Source organism: Sminthopsis crassicaudata, chromosome 1 (genome assembly GCF_048593235.1).
Source record: "Sminthopsis crassicaudata isolate SCR6 chromosome 1, ASM4859323v1, whole genome shotgun sequence".
Lineage (NCBI taxonomy): Eukaryota > Metazoa > Chordata > Mammalia > Dasyuromorphia > Dasyuridae > Sminthopsis > Sminthopsis crassicaudata.
This window is the reverse complement of record NC_133617.1, coordinates 30105463-30124921: the sequence shown is the minus strand read 5'-3', so window position 1 is coordinate 30124921 and position 19459 is coordinate 30105463. Positions and strand designations below refer to the sequence as shown.

General features: G+C 36.0%; 1 protein-coding gene across 9 annotated transcripts in view; it reads right to left on the bottom strand.

Annotated features, from left to right (window-relative positions):
- The window catches only part of ATXN2 (ataxin 2), a 91350-nt gene that overhangs the window by 39810 nt on the left and 32081 nt on the right, over positions 1–19459 (bottom strand). For all 9 annotated transcript variants that reach the window (XM_074297344.1, XM_074297362.1, XM_074297361.1 and 6 more), the window contains exons 6-9: positions 7917–8041; positions 2922–3013; positions 2282–2479; positions 1604–1782 (exon numbers count right to left, since the gene is read on the bottom strand). In XM_074297344.1, the coding sequence (XP_074153445.1) occupies positions 1604–1782; positions 2282–2479; positions 2922–3013; positions 7917–8041 (594 nt within the window). The remainder of the gene's footprint in view (positions 1–1603; positions 1783–2281; positions 2480–2921; positions 3014–7916; positions 8042–19459) is intronic.

Genomic DNA, 19459 nt, shown 5'->3' with positions numbered 1-19459 from the left:
AAAAAAGGAAAATGACAAAAATGATTTGTTTTTACGTTGAACCCTTTGAGGACAGTTATGAGGTTTTTGGCATAGTTAAAACAACTAATAAAAGTTCACAAGTTCCTTTAAATGAGTCTGTTGAAACCAATCCACATTCCCAACGGTTAATTCAGATCTACTCATCCAACGTGAGGAAGAAAGCCTGGTTCCTAGAAAGGTTTCTCAGTACCCGCCTTGTCAAGACAAGTACAGAACATACCAGAGGACTTCGCACAATAAAAAACAACACAAAACTCGGGGAGAAAAGGAATGGACTACATCAGCTCTTACTTTTCCAATGGAACACCATAATGAAGGCAAGGGGCATCTGCTCCCCCTTAAGACACAGTTAAACAATCCAGCTCCTCGCCATCTCAAATTCTACTATCCCCCTGCTGATGCTGAATCAACCTCTACAACGCCAAAGGATGGGGAGCAGACTAAATCTTCAACTTCTGTGGTATTCCACAATGGTTACAATGGCAACTGGCTTAACATTCATTAGCCTTTTTAAAAAGAGAGGAAAGACCAGTACGAGCTGCCCTCTCAAAATGAAAGGGAAAGAGATGTTATCTAAATAAGGTATGTAAACACAGGGCAAATACCACAAGAAAATTTATCTGAAATAAAATGCAGCTACAAAATATTCAATAACCAAATACAGATGTGCTGGTGGTGTTGGATTATGTGTAACAACAGGTCAGTACAGTTTCTAATTTTAAATGACATCAGACTTACCTTGACTTTAGTAACTTTTCAAGTCTCCTCCCCAGATGGTTTTCCCCACACTTGAGTATCCTGAACATCAGGGCACTTTTTAACTTTTTATTTGGAAAATTTTGAACATGATGCTACTTCACCACTAATTCTCTACTCAATGAGCAAAGAAATTTGACCAAAAATGTCAATATTCTGCTCAAAACAAAAGCAGTTCCTGAAGTAGTTAAAAGCAAACTGCAGAAATTATCTTACCCTTTAAAATATACTCAAGAGTGTTTAGCTGGAAAGGAATTCTGGAGAAAGAAACTTAATGGCAAATATGGATGCCAGAAATCCAATATTACTTGTGTTTTTCTCTTTACTCTGTGCCTTTTCTCCTTTCATTTCTATTCCTTAAACTGAAGCCATTTTTTTCCAGTGGTGCTATTAATCCAACAGCTCACTCATTATTTATTAAGACCCAATATACAATCCATTTACGACAAATATTTGTATCACTTTGAAAATGTTTCCATGACACATTATACTGAAATATTATACATCCATTTTTAAAATTAAGATTGTTTAATTTTTCCAATTTCTTTAAGTCTAGACTATTAAGTCATGAATTACATATCAATAAAATATCTTACAGACAATAAATACTGTAGCAAATAGCTCATAAATGCACTTGCAAATGGGTTCTACAGTGACTTTTTATCAATTCAAGATTCATAAAATAAAATCTCAAATTGTATAAACTACACTGTTAAAACCAATGAATTTTATATAAGCACATATTTAAGATTTGAATTTTTAAAAGAATTTAAAGCAAACTGCTTCAAATAAAAATTAACTTCATAGACTGAGCCAAAACACTTGCCTCCATTAACGACTCTTTGGTCTGCTGCAGAATTCAGGTTAAACTCTGAAGTATGAGATCCAGATCTGGACGGGGTGGGACCGGATGCAGGCTGGCCCATCCTTGGTGAATTTTGTCTACCACTTCCCCAAGTCATGACATCTCGGGTTCTTTGTCCAGGTGGAATGTACTTGCTTTCTCTGAAAGGGAAGAGTGATTCACTGACTATCACATAAAATCTAGGAAAGGTGAAAGTTTATATGAAACACAATTTGTATGAAAGGTGATATTCTGAAAGCATAAATAACAAAACAAAACAAGAATTCCTATAGTAAAAGTATTTTCAAAGGTTTATAAAATGAATTAATAATTTTAATCAAAGCAGCATTAACATTTACCAAACTTCATTAATTTATAAGAATCACTGGGGAAAAGTAAAGATGACATTACTCTATTATGTGCAGTATGGCATGATAAGATCACTTTTTTGGTTCCTCTTCAGAATCACAAAATTAAAAGCTGGAAGAAATCTTAGTAAAACAGACTATCATCTTTATGAATTTAAAAAAGGCTTAGTTCAAATCATATAAATGTTCACAAGCAATTAACTTTGGATAAGTCATATTAAAGTTATATGCTCCTTCCCAGAGATCTTGCAGAAAATATTCAAATGACAGGGCTATGTTTTCCATTAAATACCTGGTGTTGATACTGTGCCCCTCACGTTCACTGGCATTTCTCTGAACAGCAGTATATTTTTCTTCTTCACTTCTATCATCATTTTCAAGGGCTACCCGAGCTTTGTATTGAGCACTTGATTCAATTTCTTCAGCTAACTGATTTGCACGTGCTTCCCGTTTTAAAAATTCTTCTGAGTTATCTCTTTCTAATGGCACCCTAAACATGAAAGAAAAAAAAAAAGAAAAAAAGCAAAGAAACATTTAAAAAAAAAAAATAATAAGCAGGATATGTGAAGGTGCTTTTCCCCCCTTAACTTATTCAAATTTAAATCCTTGGAGTAGTTTAACATCTAAAAGTACTGCTTGAATTGAGCAATCTCCCACTTAAATCTCTAGCCTTGAAACAGTCAATTAGGTTTTGGCAAATCAACATAAATTTATTTCAATTTTGCCTCCCAAGAGGGACAAAAAAATTGCCTATAAATGCATTTCCTTCTCTGATCACAGAAATCTGCATTTAGGCTAGAATAAAATTATTCTTTAAACTTTGAAAACCTTGTAGGATAATCCCTCAACCCCCCCCCCATTTTTCTAAATTTGAAGTGGGGGAAAAAGTCTCAAGTAATGAAATAAAAGGAAGGAAAACTTTTGAAACTCACGTATATGATGACAAACTGCTATCATAGGTGGAAACTACACCATAATTTTCTTCATTATATCGAAACATATCATTGGGATCCCATCCATTAGACTAGAAGAAAATAAAGCTTGTTGTTTTTTTTTTAAGTAACAGTTTTTTTGCTCTTCAGAATTTCCTACTGTGTTCTCAATCTTTAATCAATATTAAAAATACAGACTAAAAAAAAAAAAAAAAAAAATACAGAGACTATACAAAAGTAACTTTAAAATAGTTAGATGAACCAAAGATGGACAATAACTATAAAGAATCATTTTACACTCTAATGAATGTTGAGATGTGAGTTAGTTTTGCCCACATTTTTCTTCTTTTTGTGATTTAATATAAAGGATGGTTCTTAGAAAAATGTGATATAAATTTTTTTAAAGACAAAAAAAGATAGGCTAAAACGCTTTTATTGAGTGATACAGTAAGAGTTGAGACTGGAACACAAAACCTTTTACTTAGTAATCTGAGGTACTTCTTCAAACCTCGGTAGTCTGGTCCATGCACACTGACAGGGGATGTTCAAGTACCAAAGTCATGATTCTTCCCAAGGGTTAAAAGTTGTAGGGTAAGGACAGAAAGATCAAAACTATCTTTCATCAGTTGAGGGGGGAAATGGTGACAATCTCACCAGAATTAGTTGAAAATACTTTCAAAGCCAGTTTTGCTATTCACCAAGAACATGTGATTTTGGTTCTCTAGGTTGAAATTTCCCCATAAGTAAAATGAAGTGTTTTGATGACACTATCTGTAAAGTTTTTTTTCTCTTTCCAATCCCAAAATTTTAAATTGCTTAACTAAATTCTACTAGGGTCATCCTCAATAATCCTGTTGGGCTCCACAAAATAATTTTCAGTAACCACAATGCTTAAAGCATTCTGAAGAAGGCATCAGGTTCTAATAGAAATCTGCTGGATTTTAAGGGAAACAGTGGCTCCAAAACTTTTCTTGCACCCTCCTCTTCTGGATCCTCTCTCTTCTCTAGGTTTTCAGGACATCCCTCTGTCCTGTCCTTCCTCCAGACCACTCCTTAGTCTCCTTTGCTCGCTCTTCCCTGTACATTACCTCCTCTGATGGGAGCCCTCTTCTCTATCCCCCACTATCTTCCTCTTCCGCTTCCTGGATTTTCAGGGCCATCTCTATGCTGATGACTTTCAGGTCTATCTAAGTAAGCTACCCCCACCTCTTGCTGATCACCAATTTCATGTCTCCAAGTTCCTTGCAGACACCTCAAACTAGGTGTCCAAGTCATTTTGGTTTTTTTATAATAACTTTTTATTCTCAACATTCACCCTTGCAAAACTCTGTTTTAATTTTTAACTACCTTCCTCCCCACCACATGCCTCCCTAGACAGTAAGTAATCCAACCTAGGTTACACATCTGCAATTCTTCTAGAGTTATTTCCACATTTATCATGCTGCACAAAAATCAGATCAAAAAAGGGAAAAAAAAAGAAAAAAAGCAAGCAAGCAGCTACTATGTTGTGATTCACATTGTTTCCATAGTCCTCCTTGTAATGACTCTCTCCATCATAAATCTCTGACAGATATTTTATACAATCCAAATTATATTTCATTATTTCCCCTCCCTCCACTCTTCCCCTTCCCAAACTTTCCTATTACTATAGAGGGCATCCCCAACCTCCCAATTCCATAGCTCACAACCCAAGTATCTTCCCGGGTTCCCCACTATCTTTTAGCCTCCATATCCAATGCCTATCACTTTCACACTTCATCTGCAATACACTCCCTTTCTCTTCTCTGACATGGCCACCCTACAGTACAGGTCCCCTCACCTCACCCCTCGACTAGTATAAAGGCTTAATGGTGGGTCAGCTCTCCTTCTCCATAAATTCCATTAGCCTCCTATCACCTTCGGGATCAAATATAAAACCTTGCTTTGATTCCAACCCATTCATAAGCTATCCCTTCCTAGCCCTCCAGTCTTCTCACACCTTACTTCCAACATTTTGGCCTCCTGACTGCTCCACAAACAAGACCCTCTATCTCTTGGCTTCAGGTATTTTTTCTGGCTCTTGCTCATATCTGGAATGCTCTCCTTGCTCATCTCTCTCTCCTGGCTTCCCTGCCTTCCTTCAAGTCTCAGCTAAAATCTTACCTTCTCTAAAAAGCTTACCCCGACACCTTTTAATTTAATTCTAGTGCCTTTTCTCTTATCAATTGTTTCTTGTTGCATATAACAGAACTGTATTGTATCCCCAGAACATCAAATGTTTGCTTTCTAACAAAGGATTCACTTCAGAAATATTCAATAAATTTAATAAGATGATCATCATAATGCTTCTAAGTATTCTCAAAGACATAATTTCCTTAATAGTTCAGCTAGCAAAAGAGATAACTAGTTGTTTCCCTATCTGTGGAAAGATCAGGACATGCAATTTCTTACAGTGTTACCCTCACCAGAGAAAGACAACCAATGGTTGCTGAGAAAAACCTTCTCAAGGTGAAAATACATGCCACATCTTATGCAATATGATGTTTGCTTTTGCCTCCAGTAATTTGACAAATCTTATCCGTGGGGTCTTAATACCTTGTCCTATACGCAGTGGCATACATGTACCATTCAACAAACTGACTGTTACTTAGAACTAAGGACATTAGACAACTCAAAAAAGGAAATAGAATTCCAAATCCCGATCTGTAAAGCACCACATCACACAAATCTTCTCATTTCCTGTAGTTTTCATGAGTTCACTGTCCCTCTACCCCTCCTGGGCACTGCATTGCCAAGCCCTTCCTTCCAGGACATGCTACCTGCAGTTCCTCCCCAAGTCAGCTCCTCCTACACTGGCTGCCCTCTGCTTCTTCCTTCCCCAGCTCACTTCTTGTTTTCCCTCCTAACTCTCTGACCACTACTTCTCCGTTTCTTTTGCTGGACCCTTCTTCTAACTTGTACCCACCAACAGTGGTTTTTCCTTAAGGATTGAACCCTCTTTTCCCTATGCCATTTCATTCAATCTCATCAGTTGGCATAAATTCAATTATCACCTCTATGCAGATGATTCTCAGTCCTATTAGTTCAGTCTTAAACTCTCTCCTGACCATAATCGTGTCTCATATCTTCAAATGCTTTTGGGCATCTTAAACTAGATGTTTCAGGCCAAAATAAATAAATTAAAAGAGCACCAGCCCTGAAGTCAGGAGGACCTGAGTTCAAATCAAGCTTCAGACACTTACACTTCCTAGCTTTGTGACCTTGGGTAAGTTACTGAACCCCAATAGCCTCGTGGGGAAAAAAAGAAAAAGAAAAAAAAATCAGCCACCTAGCTGCCTCAGACACTTAACTGTCCCAAAATGAACTTATTTCCCCCCAAAACCCTTCTCTCTTCCTAACTTCCAAACTATTGTGGAAGGACCCACCACCATCTCCCATTTATGTTTCAGGCGTCATCTTCAACTTCTCAATCTATGTCTCCCATATGAATCTGTTTCCAAGGCCTATCAATTTTTATGTTCACAACATTCTGTACCTATACTCCTCTGCTCCAACACACTGCCACTATCATGGTATAGGCCCCAGTCACAGCTATTATTGCAGTAACCTACTGATGGGTCTCCCTTCTTAAGTCTTGCTCCACTCTGGTCTACCCTCCACCTAAATTGTCAAACAGATCTTCCTAAAGCACAGATCTGATGACACCTTCCTAATCAAACTGCCTCAAGGCAGGGACTATTTCTTACTGCCAGATCTTTTTATCAACAGGACCTAACCAGGTCACTTGTATTTTATAGAGTTTAATAAATGTCTTTAATTGAATCACTTAAATGAGACGGATATTGGCGATACTCTTCTAGATTAGTCTTTTGAATACTAGCAGCAATGCACAAGGTCCTCCTCTTTGTGTTCAACATTGACTTTTGCACTGATAGCTGAGAAACCATAACTTGTCCCCTACCCCAAAGTATCACTTCAAGATAATTTAGGATGCTTCCTTCTTATTGGCTAGATGTTTTAGTAAGGCTACCAATTTTTATTAGGACAATAATTTCTGACACTTTGGTATCTTTATACTCCAAAAATCTGATATGTAAGATAACAAATGATTCTAAATAGCTTTGGTTTACCTTTACTAAGCACATGGTTGCTGACAGACTAAGATCACATAAAAGATAAAAAACAGGAGGTCAAAAGCTGAACTCCAAGTCCAATAAGTGTTATACAGAGGTGACGATGGTCAAAGACTTCTAGAGTCTTTGAAGTAGAACAAGATTAGAACACTAGTGTAAATGTCTGCCATCCAAACACTGAACCAACTAGAAAGAGACTAGCTACTATAGATGGAATGTTTTTAGTTATAGCAACTCTCAAAAACCATGTCCTCAAAGATGTAGTGATCAGGCCCTTCTCTTCCAGCATATTCCTCCTATACCTCTGATATTGCATGGAGATGACCCGGTAAAAGCTATGGCAGGTCTCTATAACACCTGAATATGCTACAAAACCAAGCTGCAAAAGTATCAATTGACAATCAGTATAACTAAGAATATGGTACCCTCCAGCCCCCACAAAAAGGGGTGACCATTATGTGATCAATGTTTTAACCACAGCATTAACAAAGATCAGACACAGAAGATGTGTAAAAATTCTTAGACCAAGAGTAATGTGCCATTTCCCCTCATCAGAAATGTTTAGCTTTTGAAATGCAAATTATTATTGTCATAAATGAAATAGACATTCATAGGAAAGTTCATATACTCTACCTAAATCTCTTTACTTTCCTTCAGATAGTGAAATAGATATAACCCAGGCTAAGCATACTGTATTGATCTTCATCAATTAATCTGGATTAAAAAGTCCTCTCTCTGGTTACAGATGACTCTCTCTCCATCACAAGCCTATTAGAATTGTCCTGAATCATCTCATTGTTGAAAAGAGCCACAAATGACCTTATTTCTTAAATAATCTTAAATTAGTAAACATTCAATGAACTGAAGTGCAAATATTACTTACAACATCAGTCTCTAAAGCCTCAAACTCTTCAGTGGTAGCAGTTTCACCTCCATCCCATGGTTCAAGGTCCTTCTCTTTGTGTTCGCCATTTACTTTAGCACTGATAGCTGAATCAGTAAAAGCATCTGCAAAAGATTTTAATGGAAAGCTTACTAAATCAGGCAATTAAGTACACAAAATATTCCTATATTACAAGACAATTGAACAAGTACAGTGTTATAAAGTCTGAAAGTCAACTTTATATTCAATGAAAATGTTTTAATATTCTTCACTTTTAATATGTACATTGAAAATTGTACATCACTGCAGATAGCTTTTAAGAGATAATTTCAAATTAATACAATTTGAGGACATGTGGGTTTTTTTGTTTTGTTTTGTTTTTGCTACTACAGTTAACATTAAAATGAATGTTTTTTGATTTTCTGAAGTGACAAAAAGATACCACCTACTACAAAGGAATCTTTTGCTTCACAAACCCATTAGGTATACACTGATATTATCTATAGCCAAAAATACGCTATTCTCCAGTTCCAAAAGCTCTATATCCTAGGAACAGGTATGGTCAGTGGGTCAAATAAAAAATTTTAAATACAGAACAGAACAAAACCCAGGTGCCCACAAAACTACTCTGTGTGAGAAATGCCACTGCAACAATCATAAATTCCAATAAGAAAAAAGAACTACTCTCTCACTCCCAGGGAGTAAACAAAGGCTGAATAACATGTTGGCTATATTATAATGGAGACTCTTCTGTTGTATAGGTTGGACTAACTAGTCTCTGTTAGTTATTATGTAACTACAAAATTAGTAATGAGTCCGGAGTCACTTTAAACACATGAGAGTCAATTGTTCTCAATCTACTGGGTATCTTTCCTTCGCTAATCACTGGAAGTCTGTCAATACCTTGTTCTCCTATTACCCAGCAAGAACAGTTATGGGAACAAGAGGACAGCCAAGTCTGAGTGATTAGTTCTTTAAAGAAACCTTTTCCTAGCTAGAAAGCAGAAACTAAACAAACAATAAGCATGCAGGTATTAGACTCAGGGGTTCAAATCTACCACTTTTGCTTCCTTAGGCAAATCTTTTTTGCATGTGTCATCTATAAATGAAGGAATGGGCTAGATAACTATTTCTACCCCTAATTATTAGGGAGCCTAGAATTTGTAACTCAATCACAATACAGCCCTCTAGTGGAGACCGTCAGCTCTCATCTCCAGCACACATCATAGAAGGATCTCATAATCAAACCTAAACACCCCCTCTTGCAGGGACCTCCTGGGAAAAAGCCATTCATTCCATAGCAGCTGTACATCAAGAACTGGCCAAAAAAAATGGAAATGATAGAGCACAGCATCTATAGCCACTCTCTCTCTCTAACTCTAATCAGAATAACAAAAAGCTGCATGGAGTTGTGAAGATGATAATCCCCTACAATGCTAGAAGCTTTTCTCTCTCAATCCCTCCCTAAAGTACAAACTCCAGTACCTCAAAGAATTCAAGGGGCAGTTTCTAATAAAGAAGGAATATGGATCAGGTAAAAACCTGTAGTTTAGTCAATCAAGACTGCCACCTTAGAACTATTAGTTGTCTATATGCCTTTGAGAACTGGGTTCATAAGATCAACAAGCACGGAAGTGTAGGAGTTACCTAGTCCCAAGGAACAGCAGGTTGAAGCTGAAGACAAAGGGCTCTGGGTCCAGATCTGACCTAAAACAAGCTATGGTGACTCCAACTAAGTCTTTTGACCTTATGCTTCTGGTTGTTTGTGTGTAAGAAGATTGGACTCTATGGTTTCTACTGTGCTTTTCAACTACAAATCAAGAAGACCTCACACAAAATATGCAGATTCAAAGTTTCTAGTGTCTAACATAGTAGTATATTTCACATAATAGATATTTACTGAAAGCTGCTAGTTTTTGTTAAATTAACCATTAATACTCTTTTCAAATATCCTTTAAATAATGGAATTCATCTTGTGTGCTTTTAGAATGTGAATTGTACAATCTTCTTCTCAAAAGGAATTTAAATTTCTACTCAAATTTTCAAATAAAAAAGAAAAGTAAAACAAAAAAAATTTCTCCATCTAGCCAAACTAAAAGATTTAGTTCTTCTAATTAATTAGAATAAATCTAAAATAATTAATAGTAATAAAAATAAAATAAACTAAGTTTAGCAATTAGATCAATTTGTATCTTCAAATTCACATTAATGTGCTATTTATACCAGTTTTTTAAAATTGCAAATGACAGAAAATTAAGACATTGTAGATTAAATATCAAAAAACAATGTCATGGGAAGAATTTCAAGTATCAACTGAAAAAAAAAATAAATTTCAAGTATTCCCTTATACACAAATAAGGGTACCCTGAATTCTATAAAGTAACTCCAATGTTTTAGAAAGGATTGAGAACACAAGTTGACTTCAAATCCCATGTTTGACATGTAAAAGAAAAATAGCTTTAAATTTCTTACAAGGACATAATTCTAAATGGAAAAAAAATTAAAGGGAGACTTTCCAAAGGAGCCAACATGAAAAATCATCTAAATATCTAATATCCACTTAGCGACAATGTTTAACCCGTATAGTGATTTGGCAGACCATTACTGATTTCTAATAAGGGACATATCTTACTAACTTATTTTATTTAGTTTTATCTTTCCTTTTTATCATTAATTTGAAGACTTATGATACTATCTTGTTAAAATAATTATTCAAGTGTCAACAATTATATACTAAGTTCATTTGTACATTCAAGAAACAGACAATAATACAAGGAAAAAATTCAATAAATACGCATAAGTACAAGGTAAAAGAATTAGTTTTCCTATCATTAAGTATTTGGATTAAAATTCCACTTTAAAGATGAGCTTTTAGAAAAATGAGCTTTAGGAAAAAACAATACATAAAGGCATAAAACTGAAGCAAGACGAAACTATTTGTTGGACTTTGGAAAAAAAAGCTTTATTTGTAGAACTATTGCACAACCTGGCAATAAATGCCCAGGTAAAGATCCTAGTATTTCAACCATAGAATGTTAACATTAAACATATTACCTCACCTATTTGGGGAATGGGAAGGGAGGGGGTAGTAAATAGAAGCTAACTAAGTCATATATAGATAGCTCATTCAGTACTGTCATCCAGACAATTTGTAAATACAAGAGTACTTGTGCGGTGCGGCACTATGTATTATTTTGTTACATAACTGAATAAGCAAGGAAATCAATCAGCATAAAGTATTCTCAACAGGACAGTGGAAATTTGCATGCAGATTTTTATAGTGCCATAATACACAAGCCAAATATATTAATTTCCATTACACAATAGAGTGAGAAACAAGCATTATGAGAGCAAAATGCAGTAACAAAACAGGACTGCTAAAAGAAATAAGTTACCTGTTTCTGAAGGAACTACAGATATAGAAAGAGAAAAAAAAAATTAAAATAATCAGATAAAGTCAAGAAAAAATTTAATTCTTTAATCCTCAGTAAGCCTATCTTGATACATACATTCATATTTTTATATTTAAGAATCCATATTAAACTCCAGAAAGCCTCTGAAATCAAACATACAAATCACAAACATCCCCTAGACACAAGGCTGCACAGGGACTCTTTCTCACCTTCTTTCCCCTTCCCTCCCGACATTTAGACCCCAGAAACTGGTTTCATGTTCCGCTTGGCTAGGAGGGGTAAAGTAATCATTATCTCCTTGTCTTCAGAAAATTTACTCGTCACTCCCCTTTATATTTTACAAATTTCAGCTTCATAAATTTGATTTCAGAAAATCTCTTCTAATATATCTTTTGAATACATTCCCAACATTTCTCCAACCTTTGCCCTGTGATTTCAAGTTAATTTTCTCTTTTCTCTTTTATGCTCTACATCATCCATCCCTGCTGCATTAAGTAGTCACAGATGACTTCTGTCAAGCAACAGCATTAAAGAGTACAGATTAAAAATTAACTTCATTTCATTCATTTAATCACTAGTGGTGTGGTTGATGTAGACCAATGATGCTGGTAGGCACCAAAAGTTGGGGTTCAGTCATGTGAAGAATTCACAATGGACATTCTCTTTGGCAAAAGGCAGATTTATTTAGGGAAGAGGTCACCGACAGAATGAAGAGGTACCATTAAACACAGGAACGGCAAATATGAAAGAGCTTGGGAGAGCATATGAAACACAAGTTCCTCTGTGGAACTCACAATTACCTAAGAGAAAGGGAGCACATCCATAAGGTTGGGGCATGTCCTTAGCTGGCAGGCCAAATCCTGAGTTAGCAGTAAGGAGAAGTAGGGTTGGGAAGCCTAGTGGAATTGAGAGAGAAATCCTGTGACATGGGGGGAGAGGGGCAAGGAGACAGACACTACAAGGCAGAGAGCCATGGAGGACTGACCCAAAGAAGGGCAGCAGCCATATAGGGAAAATTTAGCCTCAGACATGACTGGGATTTCTGACAGGATATGTGCTAGACCCTGGCAGAGGGAGGGTCTCAGGGATGTGCCGTAACTTTTAACTGGAGGGCCTGCTCAAAGGGTTTAGCTTGGAGGGACCTCTAAGCTAAACTGATCTCTATCAAAACCTTCTCCCAGCTTGCCTCAGATCAATTCTTTGATTTTGAAAATCAAAGTTTTTCTCTGTCCAACATACCACTCAGGACCTGATCAAGTAGGACCATAAGAAAAATTGTTTTGTACACCTTTTCACTGTAAATATATAGTATTTCAACTGATTACATATTCAACAAGATGTTGTGGGTTAACCTACATAGCTAATTGTCATTCATAGTGTATTTCATTAGGAAAACAGAACTTACATATGAACTTTTAGAACTTTTGGACATTATACACAGTAGTTTGGAACTGCTTGTTAGAGAGCAAAGACCAAAAGTTTTGGACTATGGTTACAATGTAAGTTGTGATTATATTATTCATTCTTTAGTTTTGAGTGAATCACCACAATGAAAACTTAAGAACAACCTCTTTGAAAAAACAAATGGATTGATAGAAGTTCTTTTACCTTTAGGAAAGAGCTCATTCAACCAAAGGCAAAGAAAAGTATTAAATTAAATTAGGGAAAAGGAATAAAACACTAAATTCAGTCTTTTGTCAAAGGTATCTAAAAGGAAATCTTAAACCCCCCCCAATCAAAAAAAAAAACCTGAAAATAGAATAAATGTAATACAAAGTCCTCTTCCAACAACTGATGACATAAAATTGAGAAGAAAAGGAAGAGAATAAAGTTTGAGGTAAAACACAAAAATTGAGTTGAAAATGATCTGACTTTTTAATGGACTATAAACTCAGTGATCAAATAAGATATTACAATGACTTCTATTTAGTGCTTGACAAGCTTTCAGGGGTGGGTTTCTTAAAGGAAACAGGGTTTCCTTCAGGGTTGAAATAGTCAATATATTCTTTTGTAATAACAAGCACGTTTGAATCTTTCTAACTTTGTTTCTGAAACAACATGGAACTATCATTAGACACAAGAATTTTCATGTTTGTACAGTCACTATGCATCCAATTCTGACCATTCTAAGCACAATCTGTTCTTGCAGTTGTCAAATTTTTTTCCAAATCACCAATCCCCATTCAATATCCCTATACAAATGATTCCCAATGTTAAAAGGCATGTGCCTGTTCTCATTTGCATACTCTATACCCTGTAATCTTCTTAAGGCATCAGATATGTTCAAGACACACGCTCACAGATAGGTGGTACAGTAGACAGATGCACTGTGCTTGGAATCGGGAAGATTTGAATTCAAATCCAGCCTCAGATCCCTATTTTCTATGTGGTCCTGAGCAAGTCACTTAACATGTGACATGGCAGATGGTTGTCCTTCCTCCTCAAAGAGGACCAATGGCATCACAGTGTTACAGTCGAGGCATAGTGTTTCCGACTGTAGCTGACCAGATCAATTCAAGTGCTCTGTCACAGGCTGGATACAAGTGCTTCTGCTTTTCTCTAGAGCACAGCCCCTTCTCTGATGAGGGCACGCCATGCTGGTGGTCCTATGCCAGTGTCTCCCAGGTCATATAACTGATTCTAAAGTTCTTCAGAGACCTTGAGGGTGTCTTTGTATCGCTTTCTCTGACCACCTTGTGAACATTTGCCCTGTGTGAGTTCCCCATAAAAGAGTCTTTTTGGCAAACGTACATTTGGCATTCAAACAACATGGCCAGGCCCACAGAGCTGTGCTCTCTGCAGGAGAGTTGAATGCCTGGCAGTTTAGTTCAGTAAAGGAGCTCAGTGTCTAGCCAGGTGATCTTCAGACTCTTCCTAAGACAATTCAAATGGAAGCCATCGTTTCCTGGCCTGATGCTGATTTACTGTCCAGGTTCCAGAGGCACACAACAATGAGGCTATGAAGGTAGACCTTCGGTTTGGCTTCAGTCCAATCCCTTCCCTCTCCCACACTTTCCTTCAGAGCCCCCCATGAGCTAGCTCTGGCAAAGCATGTGTCAATCTCATTATCCACAGGGACACATTCCTGGAAAGCCAACTTCTGCACAGCATCCACAATTTTACCATTTGCTGTAGCTGATGGTTCCACATATGGATGGTGTGGTGCTGGCTGGTGGAGAACCTGTATGTTTTCTACAATTCTCTCAAATGGAAAATTGAGATGGGGAAAAAAATTGACTAAAGTAAAAACAGTACCTACTTTTCAGGGTTGTTGTGAGGATCAAAAGAGAAAATACTAGTAAAGCATTTCACAGTAGTTGGCTTAATAAATGTTTGTTCTCTCCTACCATCATGTCAAGTTTCTGAAGAAACAAACTTTACCTTATACTGCTTCTTACTGCAGTAACAGCTATTTCCTGATTTAAACTCGTCTTCTACTTATGTTACTACTCTTTTATCTGGCAAGTTTTTAATGAATTGATTCTCAATACCAATCGGTTGTTCTGGTGTATTTTTTTGTGATATTGCAGCTCCAGTGTGCTAGTGGCAGAAAAGTATAGAGAACGTGACCCAAAAGTACCAGTGCAGATTTAAGCTTTAATTTAGAATTCTGTGAAACTTTTTTTTAAAGGTAATATATGCAACTGTTAAATATATTTATACCCAATAACAAAAATACTTTACATCTTAATTATATTTCCACTAAAGATGTATGAACAAAGACATATACAATATAAGTAAAAAATAATTGATAGAAGGATGGCACTATACTTAAAAGACTTGGAGAGATTAGGAAAGCATTTCTATAAATATGGGATTTTAACTGGAACTTAAAGGAAGCCAGGGTGGTCAATAGAGCAGAGAAGTGTTCCCGGCATAAGGAAAAAAGGCCTAAAATGGAGAAATGAGTGTTTTTGTACATGGAACAGGCAAGAAGGTAGTGCTACTGGATCTACAAATGTCTTGGAGAATAAGGTATGAGAAAACTGAATAAACAGTGGAAGTTAAATTACAAAGAATTTAGAATGGCAAATAGAATTTTACATAGGTTTGTAATAAGTTGTTTTTTTTTTCCCCAGAGACCACCACCACACCACAGAGGTGTCAGCTGATTAAAATAAAATAAGAGAAAGAGAAAAGAAGCAGTATCTTATGTTCTTCTTCTGATAAGTAAATCAAAACCTGGACAAATTTTATTGAAAGGCAAGTTTCTTATACCTTAAGTTAATTTCATGCTTCTAATGTATGAAGTGGAAAAAGTAAGCATTCCAACATATCTATCAACCACAGATTTCATTAGCATATGAAAACCTATCAAATTACTCTACTTTTACCCATATTTACCTAGAAGTTTTATCAAATGTATAAGGAATGGAATATCTCAAAATTCCAAAACAATCAAGAATGATTTAATGGGATTATAAATATTTGACAATTTTTCCCAATGTACCTATCAAAAATATTTTGTGAAGATGCTGTTGATGTCTTAATGAAACAGGTTTGTGGTTCTGTTTAGAAACTGTTTACTAGCGTGCCCGACGTCAAGAGTATCAATAACAAAACATTGAGGCTCCCAAAGTTATATGAAGACATAAATTTTCAGATATGAGCAACGTTTCAGTTAATTTTTTTTCTTGCCTACAGATGTGAGGGCTTTATTTTAGAGAGAAGAGATCAAATGGAAATCAGGAGAAAAAACAGAACTATACCTTAAAGTGACAACACCACTAACAAAGGAGAAGGGATGCCCAAAGGAGAAGTAAAGGAAGAAAAGAGAATCAACAAAACATTAAAAAATAATCAAAAGAAAGCAAGTTCAAAAGGAGGTACACAGACAAAATAGGTCAATTTTGAAACTAACACACTCACTAAATGTAACGTTCTTTAAAAAAAAATAAAATCATGAAACTTTATGTATACTGTATTATACATATACACAACTCTTTGTATAAAGAAATGTTTATGGCTTTTGATGTTTATTAAATTTATAAAAGGAAATTTTTAAAAAGAACTTACCAGTAAAGGCTAAATCCCAGAATGAATTGAAGCTTTTGAAAAAAAAAAATTTAGCTTTACCAAAGTAGGAATATTTTGTCTGACTCTATATGTGTAATGGAGAATTAGTTTTGCAGGGTGGATTTTAGAACTGAAAATAAAATTGAATAAGAAAAAACTATTGAACACAATTTTAAACCTGAAAAATTCTAATAGATAACCATCTTATAAGAGATTATTTGGAAACTGTTTAATGAAAACAGCATACAAGATGAACTGAATAATCTTGTTTACTCCTAATTTCCCATCATGGATGTTCTGTACCTGAAGATTAGCTTCTGCTAGTGAAGATCCAAGAGTCAAACCCTAGCTGCAAATCCAGAGCTTTTTACAGTGCAGCCTGCTACCTCTTCTGTAAAATGAAAATAATAAGAGCATTTTTTTTTAGCCATGCTCAGATCTGGGTCACAGGCCCAAAGCAGAGAGGAGCACTAGCACACCAGAGCTTCCGGCTACAGTGGAGTGGGGAACCTCCTCACAGTTCCTCAACAGAAAAGAGAGCTTGCAGTCACTTACATACCAAAGCACAGAATAGTAAACACATTTTTTTCTTAGATCATACCACTTTGGAAGAACTCAAAAGTTACAGATTACTAGAAGTATTTCTGAAAACTGCTGCACCAAAACCCTGAAGCTTGGGACAATGCCACCTCCACCCTAGAAACAGAGTCCAACTGAGTTACAAGTCAAGAGATAAGCTAAGAAAATGAGCAAACAACAGAAAAAGATTTCTGACCATAGAAGTTACAAGGGTGACAAGAAAATTCAAAACACACTCAAAAGAAGTTAGGAAGTCAAAAGGGATTTTGAAAATCAAGTAAGAAGTAAAGGAAAATTTGATAATACAAATGAGTGGTGCAAAAGGAAATACAAAAAGCCAATGAGAATTTCAAGAAATTGGGGGCAACAGGTGGCACAGTGGATAGAGCACCAGCCCTGAATTCAAGAGGACCCCAGTTCAAATCTGGTCTCAGACACTTAACACTTCCTAGCTGTGTGACCCTGGGCAAGTCACTTAACCCCAGCCTCAGGGGGGGAAAAAAAAAGAGAGAGAATTTCAAGAAATTATCAAAGAAAACTGCCCTGATATTGTAGAACCAAAATGTAAAATAGAAAATGAAAGAATTCACCAATCACCTTCTGAAAGAGATCCCAAAATAAAAACTCTCAAATATTGTAGCCAAATAACAGAATTCCCAGTTCAAGGAGAAAATATTGCAAGCATCTAGAATGAAACAATTCAAATATTGTGACATCACACTTAGGATAACACAAGATTTAGCACCTTCAGAGGGCCTGGCATATGATATTCCAGAGAGCAAAGGAACTAGGATAGTAATCTGTAATCCTAGTTCTATAACCAAGAAATCACCTACCAAGCAATACTGAGTATAATGCTTCACAGGGGGAAAAAAATGATCCATTCTACAGAGGACTTGCAAGCATTTTTGATGAAAAGACAAGAGCTGAATAGAAAATATTACTTTCACATATAAGTCTCAAGAGAACCATAAAATGGTAATCAAGAAAGGGAAATCATAAACAACTTAATAAGGTTAATATGTTTATATTCCTACTTATGAAGATGACAACTTGCAACTTTCTCATTATTAGAGTAGTTAGGAGTATATATAGGCAGAGAGCACAGTTGTGAGTTGAATATAAAAATATCTAAAAAAAATCCCAACTTTCAAACAAATTAAAGCCATTTCTACTCATATGAAAAAATATAATAAATCACTATTGAATAGAGAAATGCAAATTAAGACAACTCTGAGGTACTATTTCACAGCTCTCAGATTGGCTAAAATGATAGGAAAAGATAATGGTAAATATAGGAGAGGATGTCTGGGATTACATTGGTCAGTGGTGGTGTTATATCAATTGATCCAACCATTATGGAGCAATTTGGAACTATGCCCAAACTGTCCTTTGACCCAGCAGTGTCTCTAGTATCCCAAAGAAATCAAAAAAGAGGGAAAAGGACCTACATGTGCAAAAATGTTTGTAACAGTCTTTTTTGTGGCAGCAAGGAACTGGAAATTGAATGGTTGCCTAAGAGTCAGGGAATGGTTGGATAGCTATTAACTTGGAATACTAAGCTATGGTACATGAATGTATGGAATATTATTGTTCTACAAGAAATGAGGAGCAGACTGATTTCAGAAAAACCTGGACTTACATGAACTGAGCAGAACCAGGAGAATATAATACACAGTAACAAGATTATATAATGATCAGCTGTGATGGGACTCTTTTCAAAAATGAGGTGATTCAAGTCAATTCCAAGAGACTTGGGATAGAAAGTGCCATCTGTATGCAGAGAGAACTATAGAGATCTAATATATATCAAAGCACAGTATTTTCACCTTTTTGCTATAATTTGTTATCTTGTATGTGTTTTTTCGTTTTCGTTTGTTTATTTTCCCGGAGGGGACTAGTGAAGAAGGAGAGAGAAAAATTCAAGATTTATGAAATACATTGCAGAAACTACTCCATTTGACTCTCTTAATCATGTAAGACAAGATAGGCAAGCAAATAAGTGAATAAGTAGTCTATCAGTACCCATTTTTCAGATGCAAAAATTGAGGCTAAGTGGTTCACATTGCCAGAAACACTCAGAGCTTGCCCTGAATGTAGGTCGTCCTGACTATAGATCCAGCAGTAAGTTGTCCAACAAAGTGTCTTTAAATGTTAAAAAAAAAAAAAAAAAAAAAAAGCTCTAAAATAATCTTATGTTTGGTCCGTGACATTTTCCATTTAGCCATTTATTGGTATCTTCTCTTTGAAATAACCAGAAAACAAGGCAGCTAGGTGGTGCAGTGGATATAGCACCAGCCCTAAAGTCAGGAGGACACGAGTTCAAATGTGGCCTCACTGACACAACACTCCCTGGCTATATGACCCTGGGCAAGTCACTTAACCCCAATTGTCTCAGCCAAAAATAAAAAAAGAAAGAAAAAGAAAAGAAAAGAAAGAACTAGAAAACATAACTCTATGAATACTTTGAAAACTGTCTATGGCATCTAGCCCAGTTCTCTTCCCACCCAATTTCATCTCTGAAAGTTACTTGCT